The sequence below is a fragment of the Amphiura filiformis genome, chromosome 16 (genome assembly GCF_039555335.1).
Source record: "Amphiura filiformis chromosome 16, Afil_fr2py, whole genome shotgun sequence".
NCBI classification, from domain to species: Eukaryota; Metazoa; Echinodermata; class Ophiuroidea; order Amphilepidida; family Amphiuridae; genus Amphiura; species Amphiura filiformis.
The window spans coordinates 5,022,803-5,040,943 of record NC_092643.1 but is presented as its reverse complement, the minus strand read 5'-3'; the positions used below and the strand labels follow the sequence as shown (position 1 = coordinate 5,040,943).

The 18,141-nt window shown below is 37.0% G+C and overlaps 1 protein-coding gene across 1 annotated transcript in view; it reads left to right on the top strand.

Annotated features, from left to right (window-relative positions):
- The window catches only part of LOC140136461 (rotatin-like), a 166,819-nt gene that overhangs the window by 80,459 nt on the left and 68,219 nt on the right, over positions 1-18,141 (top strand). Inside the window, exons 35-36 of the mRNA XM_072158184.1 lie at positions 689-902; positions 3,586-3,827. Coding sequence (XP_072014285.1) covers positions 689-902; positions 3,586-3,827 — 456 coding nt within the window. The remainder of the gene's footprint in view (positions 1-688; positions 903-3,585; positions 3,828-18,141) is intronic.

Genomic DNA, 18,141 nt, shown 5'->3' with positions numbered 1-18,141 from the left:
TTTAATTCGGTCTTCAATCATAGCAACAGCAGATCTTCAGAGCAATAGATCATTGGCACTTTCTTGCCATGGGGTGAACATCAATATAATAACATATTATAATTATTATAAAATAACAAAAGTCAGGACAAGAAGGGTATCACATGATTATAAAATAACATCAGCAAGGAGGTTGGGATATTGACGTTCACCCCATCAATGGCAGGAGTATGTCAATTATAGTAATATAGTTCCCCTGAAATGAATTGAAAAAATATTTTAAGAAATGTAAAAAGGTATATGTAGCCATATTTCTGTGCCACATCAGGACCAATTAATAGCATCACACATCATTGGGTTTGGTCAAAATGGCACATTATGTAAAAATAGGCTGTTTTTAAAGGCCAAGCCCATTCTTGTGTTAGTTAAGAAAAGTTGACTCTGGTGCAACATTTATTGAATCAGATCATTTAGGCGACAGACCTTCATGTTAGGTAGGAAGCACCACATAAAACATCAGACCACCTGCTTTTAGAAGACTTAATTTGTATTAAATAACACTGGTTAGAGGTTAGTTGATCAAATGAATTCCGGGGATGGCTATATGTTGATGATTTCTCAAATAATTTACCCAATTGAAAACGAGTAAAAATATGGTCCTTATATGGTCCTTATTCTTGTTCCTAATGTTGTTCCATTTTATTTTCAGGCAATATGACAGAAGCTGAAGCATTAATCTCACCTAGCCCAAGTGCTCCCTCCTCACACCCCCACGCCACTACAAATGTAGGTAGATTCTCAAGTGTTGTCACCCCATGCCTTGTATCTGCTGTTTGTCGTGTCCTAAGGAACTTGATGGTCCATGTTCAACATGATGCTGTCATGGGGATTGCCAAGGAGGACATATTAGCATCACTACTACAGTAAGTATTAATAAAAACTTCAAAAAATAAAACAAAAAATTGATTTAGGGCCAGTCCATGTCAAAACAGATTGAGTGTACACCCACCCTCTTGGATTTTGCTCTCCTTTGGCTCAGGGATACCTTTCATGGACCCCTAGGTGAGGTCACAAGAAAAAAATTCAAATTCAATTTCGTTTCCAAATGGCGGGCCATCTAAGTTTGGCGACCTTGACCAAAATTGGGAATTTAAGGTGTCCAAATGACAAAGCGCTCTCTTTGAGAGGCATTTTCTTCTTAATTAAATCAGTTGTGACCCTCTTTTTGAATGTGGTCACTCACTGGCTGTGTCTGAAATGCCTAATGCCAAAAAAGATTGATTTGAATTTCGATTTGGGATTTCAGGGGGTCAAAGTCAGCACTTGTACTGTTCAATCAAATTATCTTTGATTTTGAAGGACCCATGATAATGTCACAGTGCACTTATAGGTCCTAATTATGTTCAGAATGGATTAACCATGTGCCAATGTCTATGAGCAATTCAAAAAAGAGAAATTTCTAGACCCCTACAGAATTTTAGGCCCCCCTAAAGTGGTTCAGCCACAAATGGCGCTTAAAATCGGCAAATTTTGACACCTAATAACTTTAGGTGTACACCAGATATGAATTTCTAGTCTTTTGCATCTGAAAGAATGTAGTCTAATGTTACTAGGAACATAAGATTTGTTTTGTATTTTTGTGTTTTGATACTAAGTTGATGGTCCCAAAAATCCCAATTTTGACTAATTATGTACAGGTTATGGGTACAAAATGTCAATTTCAACATACCCTTTTTTCTATTTTTGATCATTGTCTTATTTATCCTGTTATTACATAGTTAACAACGTCCGATTTTGGTGTCTAATTATGTTTTCTAGCATGAGAAATACAACTACATAACTTAAAAACTGTACAAGGAACCAATGACATCATTATTACAATATGGACGCTTTTGGCAGACATATTGCAAAAGAGGGTCATCGGTTCCTTGTATAGTTTTTTAATTTGCTTAGTTGTATTTCTCATACAAGAAAACATATATAATTAGACACCAAAATCAGACGTTGTTAACTATGGTCAGAATTCAAAAAGGTCGTTGACCTATGAACATTTTTCGTCATATCGCCCTCCTGAAAGGTCTGACACATAACAAACTATACATTTTTGGAATCCTCATGACCATACGAGTAATTTGATATATTACTTGACATAATTGGGAGCATTCTGAAAATTTGACCCCATAACCTGTACTTTGCATGTGCATCGTTGCCAGGAAGTGCATTTTTGACCCCCTTAAAAATCCATACAGAGGATTAGAAAGTAGTTTTTTCTTATTACTTGACTCAAGAGCAACTTGAAATGTCAGGATAAATAATACAAATGGCTATAAAGTGATCAAAATATAAAAAATATCATACTAAAATTGGCATTTTGTACCGTATCCTGTATGCATGGTATGTTAGGCAAAATGACTATTTTTGAAAGCGCCAACTTAATACTAAAACACAAAAATACAAAACAAATCTTATGTTCCTAGTAACATTAAACTACATTCTTTCAGATGCAAAAGACTAGAAATTCATATCTGGTGTACACCTAAAGTTATTAGGGGTCAAAATTTGCAGATTTTAAGTGCCATTTGTGGCTGAACCACTTTAGGGGTGGCCTAAAATTCTGTAGGGGTCTAGAAATTTCTCTTTTTCTGAATTGCTCATAGACATTGGCATATGGTTAATCCATTCTGAACATAATTAGGACGTATAAGTGCACTGTGACATTATCATGGGTCCTTCAAAATCAAGATAATTTGATTGAACAGTACGAAGTGCTGATTTTGACCCCCTCTGAAATCCCAACGAAATTCAAATCTATCTTTTTGGCATTAGGTATTTCAGACACAGCCAGTGAGTGACCACATTCAAAAAGAGGATCACAACTGATTCAATTAAGAAGAAAGTGCCCCTCAAAGAGAGCACTTTGTCATTTGGACCCCTTAAATTCCCAATTTTGGTCGAGGTCGCCAAACTTTGATTGCCCGCCATTCGCAAACTAAATGGAATTTGAATTTTTTTCTTGTGACCTCACCTAGGGATCCATGAAAGGTACCACTGAGCCAAAGGAGAGCAAAATCCAAGAGGGTGGGTGTACACTCAATCTGTTTTGATATGGACTGACCCTTTATTCACTAAAACGGATGTTGGCTCACAGTCTAAAAAGCTTGTCTTATTATCAGACAAATTTCCCTTTGTTGCCTCGCTATCTCTTTTTTGCTCAAAAAGGGCTTTTCTTTGCATTCATGTGGCTTAGAATTTATGTCATCTTCTACCAGACTATGGATGTAACATCTAAGTTTATCTGAAAACTCCCATGGGAAAGATGTTATAGACCAACTGCTTTGGTTTATGACATTTTAAATTCTTCGTTTAGATGACTGCTGGAGCAATACCATTCAAAATTTGGGAACTTTATTGTTTCAATGTTAGGCATCAATCTAAGATAGAAACATGAAAAATCGCACCATGCCTCTTTAAGATATAGATGAAAAAAAGAATCATGCCTGTAAAAATTAGTAAAAATAGTAAAAATTACATAAAATTTATACAATATTGAACATAAATCTAAACTCAAAACCAGTCAATAATGGTCTCTCTCATTCTTTATTGCAGCCTTTTCAATAGTTCCCAAATCCTGGAACTATTTCACCATTACCACACCCAAGGATCCACTTCCAGATCTGAAATTTTACAATTACAATTAGCCAAGTGTTTATCTACATACACAGAGATTGTGAGACTGGTCAAAGTGTGTGAGATGCTAGGCAGTAACCAGAGTATGGGCAGTTGGGATGATGAGGCAATATTCAATCATTGTCTTCAATTATTGCTGCTTAGAGGAGTAGAAGATACAGGTGAGTGCAAAGAATATAAAACAGGAGAATGCTGAATTCAAAATGGCCTATTGCATGGAATACTAGTTGATAATCACCATATTGTGATATTTCCTATTTTCCTCAGGTAATGTATAGCAAAGATATTAAGTAAGCAACCAGATATTATTCTCAACAACTTTAGCCTTTGTGGCATCTCATCTTTCTTAAAAATTATGATCCAGTGCTACCCCCACCCGGAAACCGGCTGTAGCTTCATTCCTAGGGTGTGTCAATCATATACATGATCTGAAGAAAAGCTGTATATATCCTGGTTCATTGTGTTAGTACCCCTCCTAATCCATATAGCCTCCCTGACTTTTCTTGTGAACTTATTAGGGTCTGTACAGGGTGATTTAAAATGAACTGTACCCAACTTCAAAAATTAAAATAAAATACTTACCGACATTTAAATACTTTGGTTTTTATCAGCTGTAACAGGATAGTATGTTTCCTATTATTGGTGAAAAACCATGTCTTTACCTCCAATGGTTTTGAAGAAAAGTACATTCTTAGAAAACACACCAAAAAGGATGTTGCACACGGTTGAGTATTTTATTCAAATTATCTGTTATACATCATTTTGCTCACTCAACTGCCCTCAGAGACACTTTCAGTTCAACATAAATTGCGCATGTTTCTTTAAAAATGAAAATAAGATGAAATGGTAAATAAATAAATAAAATCAAATACTTACCGACATTTAAATGATTTTTAATATTGCAAGCTGTAATAGGGTAGTAGACTATATTTCCTATTACTGGTGAAAAAATCAGGTCTCAATTACGATATTGCGCCAGCACCATTTCTATTTGAATTCAAATTTCCCTCTACAATTTTAAGTCAACGGGTCCTTTGTTCTACATGTATTATTTAACATGTAATCTTTGCAAACCTGACAATGTAATTGAATATCAATATTATTGATTCAATAATGCGAAATAACATTTGTCTTGGTTTTGCTGTACATGTACGTAGTCATGGTAGTTGCATTTTGTTACTGCGGTAGAGAACACGGATAAACTTGGTTCCGTGTGTTGGTCTAAAAATGGGATGATAACTTGAAAATGTGATATCTTCTGACTAAAACCACTTATTATCAAAATTCAAAATTTCTACTACAGAACACTTATCACTGCTTTCTATGATAGTTTTCTGATATGTACAATCTCCGCAAATATATATAAAAAATTAGGTGAAGTTGGGTACAGTTCATTTTAAATCACCCTGTAGCAGAATGGTTTCCCCTTCCCAATTGATAATGCGTTTCTATATGCAGGGATGTGAGAGTTCCTCGTTTCCGTGGAATTCCACATATTTTGCTTCCGTGTGACACATTTTTATTTGCACAAAACCTTAAATGCAAAAGTTTTCATTTGTTCCAAACCTTAAAATGCTTGTTTTTGCCGTGTAATGAAGATAATATGTTGTGCGTCCCTCTGAGTTGTATGAATGAGACTAAAATAAGTATAAAATGAGGCTACCGTAAAACCCTGTCTACAAGGATATACCTAAGAAACGCCCTCAATAAAATTGGTTGCTTGTTGTATTTGGAGTTTGAGCAAATATATACTGGCACTGGGTGGCTATGCATTCCATCTAAGTATGTTGGAACACCAATCAATTGTATTGACATAATAACGACTGTTTCGTATATCAGGATCGTATAGCTCAATTGATAGAGCGTCAGACTTTGGAACTGAGACATGCTGAAGAGAGCATGGTCCGGGCACCGTTCCGCTTTTTTTTCATTCTCGTTTAATTTTAACTTTTGACATGTTCTTTTTATCTTTCTTCAAATCTACCTTTCTACTTTTAATTTTAGGTGTGTTTTTTTTTTTTTTTTTTTTTTTTTTTTAGTTTTTTTATAGTTTTTTTTAGTAATTTTGTGGTTTTATAGAAACTAGTAAAAGCATTTATTCTAAATAATAGCGAAACCCACGGTTAGACAGATGTGTTGTAACTACTTGTCTGTCCTCGTCTTTGCAATAAAAACCTATGTTGCACCTTTGTGCCATCCCAATTCTTGAGGAATGGTAGGTAGGGTGCGTTTTTGGCTTAAGCACGATTTTGTTTCTACTTGAAATGAAATCAAAATAAATATTGTTCTGTTGCCACAATTGCAGTTTTTTCAATAAAAAAAAAATAGATGAGGAATAATAATTATTCCATATTTGAATCTATTGTCCCATCAAGAATAGAGTGTCTTCAAAAACTTCAATCAATTCATCTGACAAAGGAAACTATTCTGGTCATTCAATTTTGTTTCGCTTGCACCTGTTATATATCACAGGCGTTGGTAGAGAAGGCACACTTCTCTTGTCTTCACCGAAGTAGTGATGTAAACACTAACATGATTAATTACCATAGCTAGCAATGGACATACACTATTTTTTGTTCCACTTGAACCCATACTATAGGCTATTAAGCTGTCGATGTGGCGTAATTAATCGGATTAACTACCATAGCAATTGATGAATACAATTTGAATATATAGCCCTGCACTTCATCGTTCACGTGGCACCTATGCATTAAACCATAGTTGTCAAAGAAATGCTAATCACTCGCCATGTAAGATTAGTATTTATGAAAAGAGTGGTATTCAATCTATGTTTGGTGACATACGCGGGTGATTAGTGCAATCTGCTTGATGGTAGTTATTGCGATTATTACGTCACTTCGACAGCGTAATTGTAGTATAGACGAATCCAACAAGCCAAGTGATGGTCAGAATTTATTCGGCCATTATACGCTGGTGAAGTTACGTAATTAATCGGATTAATTACCATAGCAATAGGTGAAAACAATTTTGAACATATCGCTGCGCTACAAGCAGGTTACACTCATCACCTGTACTGTGTATGTCTGCAATCATAGATTGAATACAATACTGGTCTTTTCAAAGATCTTACAGGTGCAGCATGATATGGTTCAATGAAGAGGTACCGCCTGCAACGTATCAGTGTATAACGCGGTATATTCAAAAATTGTTTTCACCTATTGCTATGGTAGTTAATCCGATTATTACGTAACCGCCAGCGTATTAAATAAAACAGGAGGATGTGAGTTCATAAGGGCAATGTCGGGATTATAGGTCACAATCGATGTGGAGAGATGAGAGGTCCGACCAACAGCCATAGCGAATGGTTCATGTTCAACTAATTCCAGCGGACGGTCTGTGGCTAGTAAGGAATCGTCTTTGACCACATGCGCAGATCTGTCTCGTCAGGAAGATATTTAATATCCCGAATTTATAATAGGCCTATGCCTACCAGTTCCATCGTATAACCGATCTGCTAGAGAATATTTGTTACCATGTTTAATAAATTCGTATTTATCGTATAATAAAATGTAGCTAAATGTATATTATGTGTCACACGGTTTTCTGCTGAACCACTAGCAGGCTATGTTACCACATCTATGACAATGACAAAGGTGAATTTTGATGATTTTTACGATCGTCCGGATGAGCAAATCACTGAATGGGTCTTTAGTTATCTATGCCCGTGCAACGGGGCATAGATATTGTATTTGTTGTGTTTAGTCTTCGACTTCTCCGTCTCCTTCTCCTTCTTCTCACGCTTCCTTTGCACCCCTCTAGCTCATGAACTAAAGTAGCCTCGGGGCCCATACTTGGTACAATGATGGCCCATAACCCCTAAAAATTTCCTATGGTACCCCCGACCCCAGAGGTCAAAGGTCATGTGCTACAGGGGGAAAAATGTGTAAAAATTGAAACTTCTCTAGCTCAAGAACTATAGCGCCCTCAGGGTTCATACTTAGTATAATGATAGCCCATGACCCCTAAAAGTAACTTAAGGTAGCCACGACCCCAGAGGTCAAAGGTCACAGGCTAAAGGAAGCAATATGTGTAATTTTTTGAAACCACTTTAGCTCAACAACTATAGCGCCCTCAGGGTTCATGCTTGGTACAATGATGGCCCGTGACCCTTAGATATATCCTGCAGTAATATCGACCCCAGAGGTCAAAGGTCTTGGGTTACAGTGAGCAATATGTGTAAAATTTCAAACAGCTCTAGCTCAAGAACTACAGTGCCCCCATGGTTCATACTTGATACAATGATGACCCATGACCCTTGATGTATTCTATATTAGCCGCATCCCCAGAGGTCAAAGTCTAAAAGCTTTAAAAAGCAAAATAGGCACGACCTATTAACACAGTGTAGCGCAATATTTTGTTAGCTACCTGTATTTGCAATGTTAAAGGTCTCAATCGTACGTCAAGGAAACTGATCACTTGACAAAAACTCCCTTAAAAGGGAATGTGTAGGCATTTTGATTTTGGTTCCTTGAACCACTTGGCCAGTCCAGTGTTATGAGCATTTCATGTATATCAAATGAAAGCATAAAACAAGTGCTTTCACGTGGTGCTCACCAAGTTTTCGTTTGTGAATAGGGGAAGGGGGTTAGGTGTGGTCACGGGCATAGATATTCGTGTTTGGTAAAACACATTACTGTGGCATCTAGTTCCCTCCTCTCCTTATCCTGCCAATATTATATGAATCAAAGAAAAATAAAGAAAAAATAAAATTAAACAAGAAAAAAAGACAAAGAAAAGAAACAATAAAAGAAAAACAATAGAATAAATTAAACTAAATATGAAAAAAAAATGATCACGAAAGGAGTCTTTAGAAAATGCAAGAAAATATAAATGAAAAGTTTGAACAATATTTTGTTTATAAAAGTTTGTGTGACCGTGATGAGGCTCGAACTCACCATCTTCCGATCTAAAGAACCAAAGTCTTATGCCTTGCCAAGTGAGCTATGCTCGTGAGATGCTGAAATAAAGATAAAATAATACATTGTATACCTGCTTGTGTCGGTAAATGATTTGCTCAAATTCCATAATGATATAATATTGTGGAGGGCGCTAGCGTGAAATATGCTATCATCACAGTCGCTTCTATTCCTTATAGACGGGTTTCTACGGTATATGATACTATCGTGCACGGTAATAGTCACTGTAGCATGTATGTGTGTATCTATGTTTGCCGAAAGTTGCCGTGGGGATGATGTTGGCGGCTTCCATTGCTAGATTGCTAACTTGAGCGATCCACTTTGCACTTTTTTCCAATCCAACCCATCTACTCTCTATGAAGAAAGAGTTTTGTTTTATTAACCGAGGGACAAAGATAGATTCAGAATCGTTCAAAGCAGATCAGAAAGATCCTTTGGTTAAAAAACTGGAAGTGAGAATGGCTAATCATGATAATGGCTAATCACGATCACTACTGAGAGGTAAATGTCTTCATGTTTTAATCGAGGCCACTCACATCCCTATGGCAATGTGATCTGTTATAGCTGACCTGTTGAGCTCTGTAGTTGATTCCTTCTGACATGCACAGGTGTACTTTCTTGTACACCCAGAAGAAGCAGTGAACAAGATTACTTTTTACAAGAAAGCCATTATCCAAAATGGCAAAAGCTGAAGTTTTGTGTACAATATCTGGTTTGCTTGCTTAATTCGCTGCTGTAATGCACGTTAGTCACCATTGGTTACTGGTTCAAGCCTAGACTCATACACCTGTTCCGAATTATGATATGGCATAGGCTTTGTGTTGTGATCATTTCAATCAGTGGTTCGTAACAAAGAAAGTGTGAGCCACTTGGCCTAGCAATGGTCATATTCTAACATGCACTACACCAGTGAATATTTGTGCTATAAACAACTTTAAAAACAAATCCTACAGATGAAACTGTTCAGTTCTTTAGGTATCTAGCTATTTGGATATGCCCATATTTGCTTCTGCATTAAATAATTCTTATTTTTTTGTCAAAATTGGAGCAAGTTGAAATTTTTACCCCTGTACAATCCAAAAATGAGGTTTTTGTAGAATTACTCTGCAACGATAGGTCGTAGATAGCACAAACTACATTTTTGAAATCCTTGTGATCAGATTGGAGCATTTTTACATTTTTACCACTGTGTGACCTTTCGTGACTTCTAGAGGTCACTAGGGGTAAAATCTAAAATGCCTTCAGATCTTAAAATAAACTTTGACCATGTACTACATGTGTGGACACTTTCATGCTTTTATCACAAAGTGCATAATGATTCAGCTTAGCAGCTGTACTATGGGGCATTGAGAAAAATAGTGAGCTTCTGATACCAACAGCTCATTTGACAACTCCGTCGGGTCACACCCTTTAAATTGGAAAAGGAAAAATTGCCGGGAAGCCCATCAAAAATTTAATTTTAAATATAATTTTTAAAGAGCTAAAAACTGTCAGCCGGATGCTATTACAAGTTAAAATACCCAAACATTGGTCTATGCGTACCAACAGTTTTGTCCATTACCCATCAAATTTCCTGTTATGGAATGTTTTGCTGACTTTGCTGAATTTGTTAGGGTTTGTATAGACTATGCCATAGTCGAATTTTATTAAAAATATGTTATTATTAGTCATGATGAACCCATTCGTTGAACTCAAAATTATACTGATGTTTATTAAAATTAAAGTATTCAATAGTAAAATGGTCATGAAGAGTTAAAAATATCAGATGATTAGTGACAATAAAAGTAATTGAATGCAACATTATCTTGCATAATTATAATGGCTCACTTTAATACTGAACAATTCTGATTTTGGAATCTACCAGTTTATTGATAGCGAACCCGAAAATTTGACTATGGACTTTGAATTGTAAGCAGAACTTTACCCCCTGGACTTTGCTCTCTAAAAACACACTGTCAAGCATACTTGTTTATCAGTCCATTAACCGCAAATACCACAGACAGTTGTGTACGGTGTATAGTTAATGGTAATGGCGCGGGCCCAGAAGATTTAAACCATAGCGAGATATGGGCGACCAATCACAAGGCAGATCCATTTAAAGATGCATTACATCATGGCCAATTTTAGTTAGGCCAGAAATTGGTCTAACTCTCCATAGAGTCCCGTGTTAAAAATCTTAACCGCAAGGCAAAGTCAGTAGTCTAGGGTTTGTATAATGCTACTACCAATATTTTGTTGAAACTTGTACAAAGCCAAGAAATGATTTGATATGTAAATTGTTAAGTGGGTATCAAAGGTAAATTGGTAAATCATAACTGATGAATGAGTGAGTAGGGGTGAGTGTGTTAGTTGTTCTTTCCAGGATATTTTTTAAATGAATTTCCTCTGAGGAATATTTCTGTTCCTGTGTGGAATATTTCTGCTGGTAGAAGAACCTTCCATTATAGAGCTGGGGGTACTGTGGAATAATCTGCCACTGAACATTTGTTCAAACTTTTATGGCCATGAGTATGTGAGAGTTCAAAAATTCTATTGCTCTCTAATAATACTGAGTATATACATTTTGTAATTATGTTTTATAATGATACATTTCTTATTGTAATCTTATTTTCATGCCTGTATGGAAACAACATTTTGAAAGTATTTGATGACGGAAAAAAATATTCAACAACGGAAACGTTTACAATATAATCACAAAGTTGAACAAAATCGACAATTTTGCTGCACAGCAGGCTCATGTTGTTCCGCCTTTGCATTCAAATGTATAGAAAGACCACTCGCTATGTAGAAGGTCACTTCAAGACTTACTGTGTATAAGCTGGTATGGCAGCGCGGAGGTGGTCATGTGCGTATTTATAAAAGTGCATTTATATATATAATCAAAGTACACTGGTATACATGAAGTTTAATATAAGAAAACATTTTTGCATTCCAATAATTGGCTGATTATTAATTCATATTGTCTGATCTGGAGATCAGTATTTATGTATTGAAAGTGCTTACCAGAATGAAGATAGAATGACTAACGCAGGCAATTTTTGTAGCAAATCTATCAAATGAGGGGGAGGGATAGGGTGGTGTATATCCCTCACTGGATATCCACTATAAATGTCTGATGGCTATGATTTGGTACCAATGGGTAGGTATGTGTCTCTTCTTTCCATTGATACCAAAAAAGTATAAACATCCTCAAATGTATGTCGCAATGACATTACAATTAATCAAAAATCAGTGATTTTTAGTCAAAATTGGATTGCTCTGCACAAATAAAACAAAAGATTCCTTTTTCCCCTTTATTCGTTTATTCGTTCTTACAACATATTCACAAAAGAAAATGTTTGTATTCTAAAGTAATCTGGAGGTATGCTGATTTCCCCCTCATCATGGCAGAGTCATGTCTTCTCTGATTTAACCCCCTGAGCACTACCTGCAATCATGTTTTGATCATGTAATTAATGTATCAATTTCCAGGCACCAAATCATCATGTTTTGCCTTCATCATGCATGTTGAATCTGTACACTAGTACATGGAGGTACCATCAAGATCCTGTTTGACCTAAGCAGGGCTGCCGCTAGAGGGGGGGGTATGGGGTGTGACACCCCCCCATTCTTAATTTTGTTGGTAAAATTTGACTGTTGTCGGCAAAACCATTTTATTGTCAGCAATTTACCCGAGTCATTAAAAATTAATGTAGGCCTATTGTAGGCATATTAATTTGTGCTGTCTTTGTTTTACAATGCAATTGTCCTTCTAATTATTGGAAAAAATTTGATTTTTTTTTTGACATCAGTGTGCATTTCATCCCAAACTGGAATATTCATGATTTGTTTGGGATCCTTACCAGTCTGACCTCATTAACCCTAACTCGCCCAGGTTCTACAAAATACTGCATAATATTACATTACAATACAATACATTACAAGTATTTATATAGCGCATCTACATCAAGAACGATGCACTTGGCAACACAAGTAACAACAGGAACAATGGAATAAAAAGACAATTAAAGGAGTATTTCGTGATCCTAGCATCCTCTGTTTATGTCATTTTTCATTATATATCCACGAAAAAAGCCTATTCCCAAAATTTCAGTTGATTCCGATTTTGCGTTCGCGAGTTATGCTTGATTATGTGTATTACACTGCTCCATAGACAATGCGTTGTAATTTCGTTCTGGTGCACCAGAACGAAATTCAAATTTCACAATATCTTTGCTAAACGAATTAATCTGCAAGAAATATTTTGTACATAAACATTATGTAGCCAGAGGTTTCCAGTGATATAAAAATCTCAACTTTTTTTTGAGAAAAGTGGGGGGATGAGGCTGTGGATCACGAAATGCCCCTTTAATGCATAAATAACTGAGTTTTGAGAGACTTCTTAAAAGTGAATATGGAATCAGAGTTTCTGACAGACTTTGGGAGAGCATTCCATGTTTTTGGAGCAGTATATGAAGAGCTTTGTTGCAAAACCCCTGACATCCACTTGAGCAATTTTGAGAACACATCAAAAAATCATCAAAACAATCATTGATATTAGGGGTTTTTCAACAAAAGCAGTGTTTGGTGGGATGCTACCCAAGCATCCTGCCAAAAACTGCTTTTGTTGCAAATCCCCATATATCAGTACTTTTTTTGATGTTTTCTCAAAAATGCTCAAGTGACCAATGTAATGGAATCAAGATTTTCAAACACCGTTTACTCAGAACAGCAATTTTGCATATTCGGCACTCTGCCGTGTTCATAATGATATGATGTGTGATGTGAAACTTGATGAATGCTAAAAATAATCCCTGTACAGCTCAACTTACCGTACTTTGCCTAACCAGACAGTCCATGCCAAAATTGTTACTACACCTTTACATTTCATCGAATCTCTTTTTGATGTCTGTCATTTTGAACATCACACTTGAAAGATGTATGCTATGTAGAAACTTTATTTTGCAATTTCATAATTTGCATATTATTAGCATATTTGCAAGAAAAAACATGAAAATCAATAAATACCTATATTTTTCACAATTTCAATATTTATTAGAAATTAAGCATGTAGGTTTGTTATGACTTGATGAATAAAGTTGTTAAAACAGATTATGATATTTTTGCTTATTTTTCCTTTTTTGCCCCAAAATGTGTAAAAATCAACATTTTTTGGATGACCTATATTTTCTTTGAATATTTATCAAATTTCTTAATTTAGGTATAATACAGTGCAGAAAAAGATGTCAAAAAAGTTGTTAAAACAGATTTCCAATAAATTGTTCCATTTTCCATTTTGGGTTAAATACTCAATTTTCATCTTGCGGGATATTTGAAACATAAAATGAAAACATGTCCATTGCACTTTTTCCTCGAGATGTACTATAATATCAAGGTTACGGATATATTATAATCCCTTCTTGTCTTCACTGATCCATCAGATACCTATTGTTATGAATGATCAATGAAAAGGCTCAGAACTGGGCTACTAATGGTCTGGCAAGTATCTATAGTTAGTTTCATGACTGTGTCAACTCAAAAATCATCCAAGGTCGAATGTAGGAAAAGTATGATCAGTTGAGCTGTATAAATCAAAATGTTTACTACAAATGCGCTTCAAATGATACAGCAAACATCAATCATGTTTATCGATATCTCAATAAAAAGTTGTAGCAAATTTCCTGTGTATTTGCAGCATCCTGTATCTTGTCACCACAGTCATTAGTTACACCAGCACATCAAGATACAAGGGTCCTGTTGGGATCCATTTCTACTACGAGGCAAAATGATAGCATTTACAGTGTCAAAAGTTCAACAATCCCCATTCAACAAACACAGCTCTAAATATGACTATTAAGTTGAGGAGTACATATTTTTGTACCCACACATTCATAGGTCATTCTATGATGTACTAAACATATTGAGGTCAATGAACTGTCTCTTTGGAGATGAGCATATGAGATTGAAGTGTCTGAAGCAATTTCAATCTAAGCCAGACCAATTATGGAGATAAATGTTAAATTAGCCTTCAAGCAATCAATATGTTTGTCACAAATGTGTTTCAATGGAATGACTGCGTGACATTAGCTGGATAAGGTGACGCTGGCCCTTTGATACTTCTAGTTTTCCTGCATGCTTGTACAGGGGGTGTCAAAAGTGACAATAAACTGTGACATATCCTTTGATACCTCTAGTTTTCCTGCATGCTTGGGAGCGATTGCCGAATAGGGTACAACTCTATTAGTCTTATTTCAAGACTGCCCTACCCCAACCCTAAACCCTAACCCTAAACTCTGTAAACAAGGACTGGACTCAAGTCTAGCAAGTTGCACCCTATTCGGTAATTGTACCCATGCTTGTACAGGGGGTGTCAAAAGTGACCAAAACTGGTGACACACCCTTTGATACTTCTAGTTTTCCTGCATGCTTGTACAGGGGGTGTCAAAAGTGACCATAAACTGGTGACATACCTTTTGATACTTCTAGTTTTCCTGCATGCTTGTACAGGGGGTGTCAAAAGTGACCATAAACTGGTGACATACCCTTTGATACTTCTAGTTTTCCTGCATGCTTGTGCAGGGGTGTCAAAAGTGACCAAAACTGGTGACATACCCTTTGATACTTCTAGTTTTCCTGCATGCTTGTACAGGGGGTGTCAAAAGTGACCATAAACTGGTGACATACCCTTTGATACTTCTAGTTTTTCTGCATGCTTGTGCAGGGGTGTCAAAAGTGACCAAAACTGGTGACATACCCTTTGATACTTCTAGCTTTCCTGCATGCTTGTACAGGGGGTGTCAAAAGTGACCATAAACTGGTGACATACCTTTTGATACTTCTAGTTTTCCTGCATGCATGTACAGGGGTGTCAAAAGTAACCAAAACTGGTGACATACCCTTTGATACTTCTAGTTTTCCTGCATGCTTGTGCAGGGGGTGTCAAAAGTGACCATAAACTGGTGACATACCCTTTGATACTTCTAGTTTTCCTGCATGCATGTACAGGGGTGTCAAAAGTAACCAAAACTGGTGACATACCCTTTGATACTTCTAGTTTTCCTGCATGCATGTACAGGGGGTGTCAAAAGTGACCAAAACTGGTGACATACCCTTTAATACTTCTAGCTTTCCTGCATGCTTGTACAGGGGGTGTCAAAAGTGACCATAAACTGGTGACATACCTTTTGATACTTCTAGTTTTCCTGCATGCATGTACAGGGGGTGTCAAAAGTAACCAAAACTGGTGACATACCCTATGATACTTCTAGTTTTCCTGCATGCTTGTACAGGGGGTGTCAAAAGTGACCAAAACTGGTGACATACCCTTTGATACTTCTAGTTTTCCTGCATGCTTGTACAGGGGTGTCAAAAGTGACCAAAACTGGTGACATACCCTTTAATACTTCTAGTTTTCCTGCATGCTTGTACAGGGGGTGTCAAAAGTGACCATAACTGGTGACATACCCTTTAATACTTCTAGTTTTCCTGCATGCTTGTACAGGGGTGTCAAAAGTGACCAAAACTGGTGACATACCCTTTGATACTTCTAGTTTTCCTGCATGCTTGTACAGGGGGTGTCAAAAGTGACCATAACTGGTGACATACCCTTTGATACTTCTAGTTTTTCTGCATGCTTGTGCAGGGGTGTCAAAAGTAACCAAAACTGGTGACATACCCTTTAATACTTCTAGTTTTCCTGCATGCTTGTACAGGGGTGTCAAAAGTGACCATAACTGGTGACATACCCTTTAATACTTCTAGTTTTCCTGCATGCTTGTACAGGGGTGTCAAAAGTGACCAAAACTTGTGACATACCCTTTAATACTACTAGTTTTCCCGTATGCTTGTACAGGGGTGTCAAATGTGACCAAAACTGGTGACATACCCTATGATACTTCTAGTTTTCCTGCATGCTTGTACAGGGGTGTCAAAAGTAACCAAAACTGGTGACATACCCTTTAATACTTCTAGTTTTCCTGCATGCTTGTACAGGGGTGTCAAAAGTGACCAAAACTTGTGACATACCCTTTAATACTACTAGTTTTCCTGTATGCTTGTACAGGGGTGTCAAAAGTAACCAAAACAGGTGACATACCCTATGATACTTCTAGTTTTTCTGCATGCTTGTGCAGGGGTGTCAAAAGTAACCAAAACTGGTGACATACCCTTTAATACTTCTAGTTTTCCTGCATGCTTGTACAGGGGTGTCAAAAGTGACCATAACTGGTGACATACCCTTTAATACTTCTAGTTTTCCTGCATGCTTGTACAGGGGTGTCAAAAGTGACCAAAACTTGTGACATACCCTTTAATACTACTAGTTTTCCTGTATGCTTGTACAGGGGTGTCAAATGTGACCAAAACTGGTGACATACCCTATGATACTTCTAGTTTTCCTGCATGCTTGTACAGGGGTGTCAAAAGTAACCAAAACTGGTGACATACCCTTTAATACTTCTAGTTTTCCTGCATGCTTGTACAGGGGTGTCAAAAGTGACCAAAACTTGTGACATACCCTTTAATACTACTAGTTTTCCTGTATGCTTGTACAGGGGGTGTCAAATGTGACCAAAACTGGTGACATACCCTTTGATACTTCTAGTTTTCCTGCATGCTTGTACAGGGGTGTCAAAAGTGACCAAAACTGGTGACATACCCTTTAATACTTCTAGTTTTCCTGCATGCTTGTACAGGGGGTGTCAAAAGTAACCAAAACTGGTGACATACCCTTTGATACTTCTAGTTTTCCTGCATGCATGTACAGGGGGTGTCAAAAGTAACCAAAACTGGTGACATACCCTTTGATACTTCTAGTTTTCCTGCATGCTTGTACAGGGGGTGTTAAAAGTGACCAAAACTGGTGACATACCCTTTGATACTTCTAGTTTTCCTGCATGTTTGTACTGGGGGTGTCAAAAGTGACCAAAACTGGTGACATACCCTTTGATACTTCTAGTTTTCCTGCATGCTTGTGCAGGGGGTGTCAAAAGTGACCATAAACTGGTGACATACCCTTTAATACTTCTAGTTTTCCTGCATGCTTGTACAGGGGGTGTCAAAAGTGACCATAAACTGGTGACATACCTTTGATACTTCTAGTTTTCCTCCATGCTTTTACAGGGGGTGTCAAAAGTGACCAAAACTAGTGACGTACCCTTTGATACTTCAAGTTTTCCTGCATTCTTGTACAGGGGGTGTTAAAAGTAACCAAAACTGGTGACATACCCTTTGATACATCTAGTTTTCCTGCATGCTTGTACAGGGGGTGTCAAAAGTAACCAAAACTGGTGACATACCTTTTGATACTTCTAGTTTTCCTGCATGCATGTACAGGGGGTGTCAAAAGTGACCATAAACTGGTGACATACCCTTTAATACTTCTAGTTTTCCTGCATGCTTGTACAGGGGGTGTCAAAAGTGACCAAAACTTGTGACATACCCTTTGATACTTCTAGTTTTCCTGCATTCTTGTACAGGGGGTGTCAAAAGTGACCCAAACTGGTGACATACCCTTTGATACTTCTAGTTTTCCTCCATGCTTTTACAGGGGGTGTCAAAA